This window comes from Dysidea avara, chromosome 10 (assembly GCF_963678975.1).
Source record: "Dysidea avara chromosome 10, odDysAvar1.4, whole genome shotgun sequence".
Lineage (NCBI taxonomy): Eukaryota > Metazoa > Porifera > Demospongiae > Dictyoceratida > Dysideidae > Dysidea > Dysidea avara.
In genome coordinates this window covers 28,717,157-28,727,445 of record NC_089281.1, presented here as the reverse complement: position 1 = coordinate 28,727,445, position 10,289 = coordinate 28,717,157, and the positions used below count along the sequence as shown (strand labels likewise).

The window sequence follows — 10,289 nt, the reverse complement described above, 5'->3', positions numbered from 1 at the left end:
AGAGATGTTTATAGTACTGACAAAAAAATTAGTATATTATTCAGAGTGTTTATCTACCCAATATGTGTACACATGAGTGACATAATTTATATCATCTATTTTCCTCAACATTTTCAGGTGGTTTAATCACACAAGATATCATGGTTGCTTTGACTGAAATATTGCCAGCCATTCCATTTGCCTCTCTACATATTTGCTCAAGTAGCCTTTTCTGTGTGACAGCATTTGCAGCTTTTTTCTTAGACAGGTGGGAGAGAACATTTACACACACAAAATTTCCTTTCAACAACAACTCATTTACTTTCTTGATTTTGATTCTCAAATCATGTTCAGCAATATTTGGTTTGAATTGAAGAATTTTCTGTTCAGATTTTAAAGATTTGAGACGCCCTCCTTTAATCTGCCGCTTGGGCAGTAATTTGCAAGTGGCCATCTCATCTCTACCACTTGGTCTGTTGACAATTACCACTTCCATCCCTTGTTGTTTGCCCACGTCGAATGCTTCTTGGGAGCTCATTTCGCCGATCTTCTTACTATCACTTCCAACCAGTATTATTCTAGTTCTCTTCATTGCATCCAGGTTTTGTCTGAGTAGAACGACGCGTGCATCCTTGCGTGTTGAAAACCATCTGCTCACATGCGTTTGCAGGTAAGGATACAATGTTCTACAATTCATTTGGCCTAAACAGCCTCCATTTTGATGTATCGTACGGTACAGTGAAGGAATTTCGTTTAGAAAATTTCTCCAGCAGTTCATTATTGTTGGTTCTAAATAGTGCACATTATTTTCGCGTTTGCGCGGCAAGGTTAAGCCTCGATATGGTACGGCATTGCCATAGTTCCTGTTAGACTGTGTATGGTTCTAAGGTACCGAATTTGTATAATACACACAACGTCACTAATAATTTAGCGACTTACCAACTTCACGCCTACAGGTTCATGATTTGCATAAATCCAAACTCTTTTCGGCACGAAATAACATTGTGCTAAGCGTCATGTGTTTTGTATGTAAATTCTTAAAGCAATGTCAAGCGAGTTGGTGCTAGAAGATCGAGAAAATTCTTTGCATACACTAAAATCCCCGTTGAAGCCATTAGAACAGTCCAGGACGGCCTTGTCGCATTCTCAAATAGTCAACCAGGTGAGTTACCCGCTGTACTAGACCGTTAGACATCATGGTTTGTTGTGTAGAGTGACGGCTTGCCAGCCTGGGATCATATAAGGCAGTTGGATGAATGTGAAAGCTGGACAGAAAGAACACAAGTTGTAACAAAGAGTGATCACAACTTTTACATATCCTGTGCTGAGGTTGATGAAACCTTGCTTTTTTATTTACATCTATTTTGTTATATTACAGGACTTTATTGAAGAAATGATTAATGAATTGCCACCAGAAAAGTATGCAGTTTGTCTGTACATGTGTTAGTCTTATAGCTATGCTACAAATTTTATAGTGCCCAGCACGGTCATGATGAGCAGGAAGAGCTGCTTGATGAACAGTTTACCGATGATGATTTTCAGACAACAGGTCTGCTCCATACTATGTTAACAACACTATGTTAACAACACTATGTTAACAACACTATGTTATCCTGGCAATGATAGCTGCTCAGCTGGATATGGACTATTTAGAAAGACTCAATCCAACTTCAAGTGATGAGGTATAGACAGTATGTGTGTAACCTTTCAACCCACTAACCAATTATCAGGTCCCAGAATTATAGCAACATAGTACTTAATGGAGCTTTAGCATTGTATCGCTGTTGTTTGGTTGCTATGACTACATGTAATGGAATTCTCTTTTTTAGGCAGTACCTTGGTCGCGGGAGTCATTGTATGTCAAGTTTGATCCTCTGGTTGGATCTCAACCTGTCAAACAATCAGACGAGAAGGCTATACAACTAGCACAGCTCAATGCAGCCTACCTGAACAAATCAAAGTGTGTATATAACACATTGTTAAGATATTTAATAGTTATCTGTGAAAGAGAACAATTGTCTTAACTTCCGTCCCTTTGTTATTTAGAAAAATTTAAACCCATGTAATTATTCATGCTCACAATTGTTATTTATATGAGTCATATTTCAGTGATCTGTTACAACTGGACACTCCACCTCGCAATAATTCTACAACAAAATCCCAACGGAAGGCAGTTCATTTCACACCTGTATCGAAGCAGCGACCGCTTGTTCAGCAGGACTTGCTCACAGCTACACCAGACTCTAGCCTAGTACATCTGAATGATGATGAAGTAAGAGATTACATAATATTGGGGCTGAAACATATTATTCGGATATCCGGATAGCAATTCAATATCCAGATAGTAATTGAAGCCATCAGGATAATTGCTATTAATTTAAAGCAATTTCATGGTGATTTTCTTTTATTTCACACTAATTATTATACTACAATCCCAATCATTGTACAAATGATAGCAAACAACTTCATGACAAAATATGTCATGTTTTTACTGTAAGTGATGATGTCACTATCTGTGAGGATATCCAGATTAGATTATCCAGATAATAAAAATTACTATCTGTTTCAGCTCTACATAATATGATATATGTTTAGTGCTAAAATAGTAGAAGCCAACCAGTTTTATATATCAAAATTGATTTAGGTTAGATAAATTTATGGTTGGTCACACATCATCATATTGTGTAATACAATATTGAGAGCTCACAGATCAATATCAAGGACAAATATGCATCCGAGCTCTTACCCAACACAATAATTATGTTACTTTCCTAGCTAACAAACAATCCTTTAACCTGCCACTGTGTTAGGGTCATGCGTGTGATCAAACTTCTACGAGTTTACTGTGCGTTTTTGATGGGGAGCCATTAATTAGCTACATTTTTTCTCTTCCAAATGCAATCAAATATTTATTTCTATCACTGGATGTTATATTTCTGTGTGTGCATAGGAGGTGAATCTAGGCAGCTCATTGTCAAGACATTTGCAGTCTTCAGCAACGAAAAAGCTGCCTTCTGAGACCGGCGAGCTAGTCAAAGTGAGTTTTGTAACATTTTAAAACTTCTCTTAAATTGATTACTGGTGATATTAGGTTCTCAAATACAGTGAGAGTGATGTAGCTGAAATAATAGCACAGGTTAAAGCTGAAGTTGAAGCTCAGGTAAAGAACTATGGTGGATTTTTCTTTCACTAAGTGTATAGGCAGCTGAAGAAGAGGCAGCAAAAATAAACACTCTAATACAAGACTACGACCAACAGTTGTCTGAACTTAAACAAGAAAATGATCATCTTCGTAGTGAGAATGACACAGTACAAGCAGAGGCCATGCTGCAGTTTGCTGATAAAACAGCTTGGGACGATGAAGTTGAGAAATGGAAGTAAGTAATTATTGAATATGTAGACAGAGTGATACTAAACTGATATACAGAGAATTGTCAAAAAAATCCCAAGATGATAATACGATTATGTTAAGTAAGAGATTGTGCTAAATGTAAGTCAACTAATATTATGTTTCTTAAATCAGATAAATATGAAGAAATGAAATCATTTGTAAAAGACACAGAGAAACAAAGAGATCAGGTAAAAGCATGCTATCAATATTACAAGATTTAGACGTATCTTTTAAAGGCTTTATTGGACTTTGAATCACTGGAAAAATCTTTTAATGAAATGCACCAGAGATATCTGAAGCTTAAAAATGTGACACAGGCAATGAAAAAGGTAAATAGATATTTTCAGATTAATATTTTCAGTACTTTTTTTAGAATGAAACCACTTACAAAGAAGCAATTGCTGAATTAGAGCAGAAGCTACGGTCCAGCCATGAAGAACTGGAACAGCTGAAAAATGAAGTGGACTCAAAGATGTCTGAGTATGAAAATATCGGTATAATAAACATGTTAGTTTTATATCAGTGTTTCCCAGAGCCAACAAGACATTTCACCAGCTACGCAAAGAACACACATCAGAAAATGCCATCCTTAAAGCAAATTGTAAGAAACTAACGTTGCAAAAGGATAGCTTAGAAAGAGCTCTGCAGCAGAAGGTAAGAAAATTCCAACCCTACTTTTGCTGTCTTCATTAACTGTGTTTTAGGAACAAGAGAAAATGGAGTTAACAACTATTTGTGAGGAACTTATGAAAGAATTAGGTGACAAGCGATGACTGTATTATCACTGTCTGTGTTGTGTAAAATTTTATTTGCCAATGTGTATATATTGAACGACGTACAAAACGTTATTTATTATAAAATATACAGCATAAACAGGAGCGCTATTGTAACTTTTGATCTAGGAAATTGAACAATACAAATATGTAGTTCAGCTTAGGCATTGAACTTTAATACAAATAGACCATGCTCAAGGCTGGATACAATAATCGTCTCACTCTCAAAGTAAGGATAGCTTGACCAAGCTCCGTGGAAACCTGGCTCGTCACAGTTTGGATCAACATCAAAGTATCCAATTTCTTTAATCTTCCCTTCTTTTATGTTTGTAACATCCAACACCCTGAGCCCTGCACAGTAGTTGCTCTCATATGCAATATTTCCCCTGTAGAGAAAATCACTAAATAGATGCTAGACCAATTACGCCAGCATAATTTTGAGTAATACGTATATGCTAGCTTATAAAGCTATAGTTAAATTTCACAATGTGTAAATACATTGGACTGCAGTCCATATAAAAAGTTATGTTATTGTTTCTTGGCTGACCGTACAGAAATACGAGTGAGATACTCTAATAGAGCAGTCCCTCCAGTGATGATTCACTTCAATATAACAGTCAGCTCTAGAGCATTAATAAGCTTGATGATAGGTTATTTATTCAAGCTTATAACTAGGTGCAAACAGATTACAATAGCTTACTTGATGTACAGATTATGATCAGTAGCTTCTTTCTCAGAGTAGAACACATCAACTAAGTAAGGCTTTTCAAGGTCCTCGACATTCCAGATGAGGCTACGAGTGTGTGGGTTAGGACTGTACAGTTCATCCAGCTCATCATTGAGTAGTAGGTGAGTTTGATCCTCCGTCAGCCAACCCTGGTGAGTGTAGTACGCATCATATGGCTCCCTAGCTATCATCATTGGATTAGCCTTGTCATCCACATCAACAATTGTAAGGGTATCTTCATTGTAACAGAAACAAACTTCCCTTGATTTATATCTATATACCATCAGAAATAAGTTAAAGTTATCACAGAGGAAATTATAAGAAACTACATAGTGCATACCCCATAACAATACCTGAACATTCGGGTTACTTTGACTACCTTGTAAATAGTGACCTGGAAAGTCATATCAAAAAAAGTTATAAATAAATTTCTAACTTAATTTATTATAGTATATATGACTGCTCTATTAGAGTATTTTCAGTGTAGAAGTTAAGCAATTTCTTGACATCTGATGGGACATATTCACTGTTGTGTTATTCTCACAACATTAAAGTGGAATTCTAAAGTAGTGTGCTATGGTTTGGCCTGTTGGAGTTTAAAACTGGCAGTACTGCACTACACCATAACACTTTCAATAATACTACTTGACTGATTTAGGGGGGCTGGGGGTCTAGCTTGGTGATACCATGGCCCAGCTGTAAGTCGAAGAATAAAAAAAGATAACTGCCTGCTGACAATAGCTGCCCTCCACCAACTATATCTCCTCATTTATAACTACATACGTAGCTTGCTACACTGCTCCTCTGAAGAATACTGTGACTGCTCTATTAGAGTATCTCAATCTTGATTACTCTATTGGAGTATCTCGAATTATTGATGCTATTCACCAATGGATCTAGTACAAGTGGAGTCCCGCTTGTCAGAGTAACATGCTGGCTGCGTTACTCTACTTTTCTCTTGTCTTGTTTCACGTGCCTTCCTTTGTGCTGGGAGTGGTAGGCAAGGGCAGTCCATCAAGTCTGGGTTAAAAAAAAATCAAATCTGAGTTAAAAAAAAATATTGAACTAGGCTCTGAATGACATAAGCTAAGCCCCTCCATAATCTTTTTTACAGGGGTCTTGCCCCCCTCCCCAGTCCCCCTTCTCCGCCACCCCTGGTATACACAAAACTGGTTTAGGTTTTGCAAAAAGACTGTCTTGTCCCATCAACGAATCATAAAGCGGGGTATATCTTGACTGAAAGCAAAATGCAATCCGATAGATGTATTGTGTGGAGAGTCTCTGGACTAAATATGACTAGTCACGCATTAGGATACATGAACAATCATGTTTACTTATCAATTTTCCTTTGAAACTGATATATCACTGGTCTAATTACACTAGTGACAAATTGTGCCTCAATCTTCATTTTTACTTAAAACTACTGTAGAAATAATAACAGACTACTTTATACGGCATACTACTCTTAAAAATTTGCATGTACCAATTAGTATACAGCTGGCTTTTTATAATTCAAATAACTAACCTGCCATCTGGGCCATTATAAATGACACACTGGGCGTCATGGACATAGCCATCTTGGCCATAGCAACCAGCAAATTGAGGGTTAGTAGGGTCATTCACATCTACCATGTGTAGCCCACTATTACAAGTTTTGCTGCCCACAGAGTACAAAAAACCAGTCTCCTCATTTGCGACAATGTTGTGTGCAGAGCCAAACTCTCCATAGAAGGTAGTCTCCTTGAGTTCCCGAACAAGATGGCTTGGCTCAAGATCTCTCAGTTGTGTTAGGTCATACACTTGCATCCCATGGCTAGAAGCTTCACTAACAATGAAGACGTGGTTTTTGTACACCTTAAGATCACGCCATATACTGCTGTCAGTTTTTGTCCTCAGGAAGCCAAGTACTTGTGGGTTTACTGGGTCAGTAACATCAACAAATGAGGTACCATCAACACATCCAATCATGGCATACTCCCTGCCAGTAACAGGGTCGGTCCATCCCCAGATATCATTGGTATCCCCTCCACAGCCAAGCTCTGATACTGGCACAAAGGATAGGAGGTCGATATTCTGACATTCATATTCACCAGCATAGCCATTGGTACAAGGGGTACCATGCATGCCCGGAGCAATCACTGGACATAGGTGCTCAATTACACACAAGTCGTGCTCAGCAATCTTCAGTCGCATTACATATGGCATATTTGCAAAAGGATCTGTAGGAGATACTGTGCATTCATCCCTAATCATTACTAATACCATGTACCTGGTCGTTGGCAGTCGTCGACGCAATGGAGGACACCAAAAATTTGTGAGAGGTTGCGTCCAAAAGCAACCTACATGGAGGTAGCTACATCACGTGCACCATATTTTCTTAATACTTACGGCTGCAAAACAGGAGAGCATCAACACAAGAAGCATCTTTGCTAGACAGAAGAGAAAACCTCACAACACTGGCTGCAATTGTGAAATAGTTATATCTATGGATTCCGTGACTTAATTACCAGAAGTATCCTAAAGAAAGCAAGCAGATGACGTAACAGTTATGTAAAGGAATGCAGAACTATAACCGGCGCGCGTACCTGGCAAGGTCTCAGTATAAGGTACACTGCCCGGTAATAACTATTTTAAAATTGCATGGGTGTGGGACAAGTTCTTGCCAAAGTTTGAAGTACTGACTGGTGCAGTGAGTTTTTAAGGATGCCAATAGCTGCTCGGCTCAAGCTCAGACTGCATGAGGATATAGCTATGCGATGGTAGACTAATTCAAAGTCAGTATTAACTGATATATCTGCATGATACTTCAGTGATTTATAACTCTACATCACAAAGGTATATAGTTAATTTTCCAATTAGACAGAGTTCCTTTCTGCTCACAGCTATTGGTTGATTGTTTGTTTGTTTGTTATTTAAACCTACAGTACTTGGCAAAACCGGTCTTCCATACTGGAGACACATATGTAATAACAAATACATAGCAACGCATATATACATACATAAGAACTGTATTAAAGACAAGACATGTAGGTACTTGAGCAGACCATCATTCAGTTATGAAAATTAGCATAATACCATCAGATGGCAATGTGCAGAAAGAAGTGCTATAGTATGTTCACGTTGAGCTGAATCCTGAAAAACAGCTAAAAATTAAAAGTGGATTTTTTCTCAATAGAGTTAACATTTCAGCCACCAGATGATTATTGGTCACAGCAAAGGTGTCAACAACAGACACGTACAGTTTGGCTCCATTACAAGTTCGGGAAAAGGCTGTAATGGACACTGTATTTATATGGCTTCCCCATAGGAAATGTATTGTGAAAATTTAGATTGTCCATAAATATTATGTCAAACATTTGAACAAAAAGATTTTGAAATATTTTTAGCGGGTCGAGCAGTACTACAAATGAGCCAAATCTCAAGATCATGTGTAATTGCATCCATGAGATATTAAATGTTTTTAAGGATTCAGCTCAACGTGAACATACTATAACTGTAGTTCTTTTTGTATCCAAAAAATTCTGCAAACCATGGCATACATCTGTAGTTTTATAGGAATTTTTATGACCAAAGTTCATTGGTGGCTGAAGCAAAATACTCTGAGAATAGGATGGTACTGTATAAGCTTGGACATAAAAAGCCATCCAAGCCTACACTGTGATACATGATTAGACCACAAGCTATAGACACACAGATCTGAGTGGGCATATAATATAATGCAACCAAGATGTTCATAGAGTCCTTGTTAATAGCAGGTCCCCACACAGTAGGTGTACCATGAAAAAACCAGTAAGGATTCTATCAACATCTTCACTATGCCTTATGGTGGTAGGCAACTGGTACAGGAAAATAGCTACTTAACATTAGAGGTAAATACTACATACTACACAGCTGAACAATAATTAAAACGTTCATCTTTGTAGTGAGAATGACGCAGTACAAGCAGAGGCCATGTTACAGTTTGCTCAACTTTGCTGAGCACCTTGGGATTACTATGATGAAGATGAGGAAATGGATTTTATTATTGAATCAAGTTGTAGACAAACTAATTAATACTAAACTAATATTCAGAGAATTATTTCCAAGATGGTAATATATAAACAGTTGTGTGAAGAATTATTTTAAAAGTACCCATTTACCTTTTTCATAGCTAAGCCTGCATGTGTCACATTTTAAATACATTTCATTGAAAGATTATCCAGCCGGTGATGAAAACCTTTAAAAGATATGCGTAATACTTCTTGTAACATTAATAAATCCCATTATTTTACCTGGTCTCTTATACATTAATTTGTTTCTGTCACATTTAACAAAGAATCTGGTGACAACTAAGCTGAGGTGATGACTATACTGTCAATCTTGTGTAATGGTTTTATTTCACTTGCCAATAATTATTAATATGTATTTAGTTAGGGCTGTCCGATAATAGTAAAAGCCCTAAAACCTATATCTCATGATCAATAAGTGACAACCATTTTATCTTGATAATCGATATTATCTCAATAATGGGAGTAATGTCATAACACTGTTCAGTGTGTAGTTTACATACATAAAAGTCAACTTGGCATCATGTGGTGCTCAATTAAGATCACTGCCCCAACTAAGATCACTGCCCCAACTAATCCAACACCTTTATACAAGCTTTCTATCTGAGTGGTTGATATACAATAGATTTACTACTATTATCTAGTGTTGTTTTAGTACAGGTTTTCATTTTAGTTTTAGTTCCAGTAGGAAAAAATATTTTAGTTTTAATTCAGTTTTAGCTAGATAAAAACTTTTAGTTTTGGTTTAGTAGCTATAGTATGCAAAAAGTAATTTGCTTGTTTTAGTTCAAATGTAGTAAACTACTAGTGTAAATGTAGTAAACTACTAGTGTAAATGTAGTAAACTACTAGTGTAAATGTAGTAAACTACTAGTGTAAATGTAGTAAACTACTAGTGTAAATGTAGTAAACTACTAGTGTAAATGTAATTTAGTAAAGGAAATCCAGTTTTAGTAAAATTCAGATTAAAGCTTTTAGTTTTAGTTTAGTATATAAAAGTAATGTACAATTTTAGTAAACTAAAACACTGAACACTACTATTATCATAGTTATATGATAGGTCATTTTCATATCTGGATAGCTAATCTTTTTAGAGATGGACCGATACCACTTTTTACCGATATTTCTGATACCAGTATTTGTACTGAAATTATTTGCCGATACCGATACCGATACCGATACTATACATTGAAGCCTAGACAAGTTTATTATAGAAATTTCATTGTTGTGATAGCTACATAGCTAGCTATTAAAATATCACAGTAATTGATTGATCTCAGTTCAATCAAGTTTTAAAATATTCATTGTATAACAGCTAAACATGATAACCATCATTGTGGATTACTAATTTCTTGATTTGAGGTAGTTTTCTT

At 36.5% G+C, this 10,289-nt stretch overlaps 2 protein-coding genes across 4 annotated transcripts; one reads left to right on the top strand and one right to left on the bottom strand.

The window, feature by feature from the left end:
- The first annotated feature begins 729 nt into the window (after positions 1 to 729).
- Positions 730 to 4,234, top strand: LOC136268130 (transforming acidic coiled-coil-containing protein 3-like). Of its 2 annotated transcripts, none has more exons than XM_066063372.1 (17): positions 730 to 867; positions 1,023 to 1,141; positions 1,192 to 1,308; positions 1,358 to 1,398; positions 1,455 to 1,528; positions 1,606 to 1,661; positions 1,809 to 1,939; positions 2,089 to 2,251; positions 2,930 to 3,016; positions 3,071 to 3,139; positions 3,181 to 3,356; positions 3,407 to 3,450; positions 3,503 to 3,558; positions 3,607 to 3,699; positions 3,744 to 3,850; positions 3,904 to 4,024; positions 4,075 to 4,234. In XM_066063372.1, exons 2-17 carry the CDS (start codon positions 1,025 to 1,027, stop codon positions 4,141 to 4,143), a joined length of 1,521 nt encoding a protein of 506 aa, XP_065919444.1. In that variant the 5' UTR covers positions 730 to 867; positions 1,023 to 1,024; the 3' UTR covers positions 4,144 to 4,234. The 2 variants fall into 2 exon arrangements, with proteins under 2 accessions (XP_065919444.1, XP_065919445.1); XM_066063373.1 differs by having other exon boundaries at positions 769 to 867; positions 936 to 1,141.
- Positions 4,091 to 9,043, bottom strand: LOC136268133 (uncharacterized). Of its 2 annotated transcripts, XM_066063376.1 has the most exons (6): positions 9,010 to 9,043; positions 7,259 to 7,299; positions 7,140 to 7,209; positions 6,396 to 7,089; positions 4,844 to 5,143; positions 4,091 to 4,529 (listed from the first exon to the last, which is right to left on the bottom strand). In XM_066063376.1, exons 2-6 carry the CDS (start codon positions 7,292 to 7,294, stop codon positions 4,304 to 4,306), a joined length of 1,326 nt encoding a protein of 441 aa, XP_065919448.1. In that variant the 5' UTR covers positions 7,295 to 7,299; positions 9,010 to 9,043; the 3' UTR covers positions 4,091 to 4,303. The 2 variants fall into 2 exon arrangements, with proteins under 2 accessions (XP_065919448.1, XP_065919449.1); XM_066063377.1 differs by lacking the exons at positions 4,091 to 4,529; positions 9,010 to 9,043 and adding an exon at positions 4,654 to 4,766 and having other exon boundaries at positions 7,259 to 7,378.
- Between the last annotated feature and the right edge of the window lie 1,246 nt (positions 9,044 to 10,289).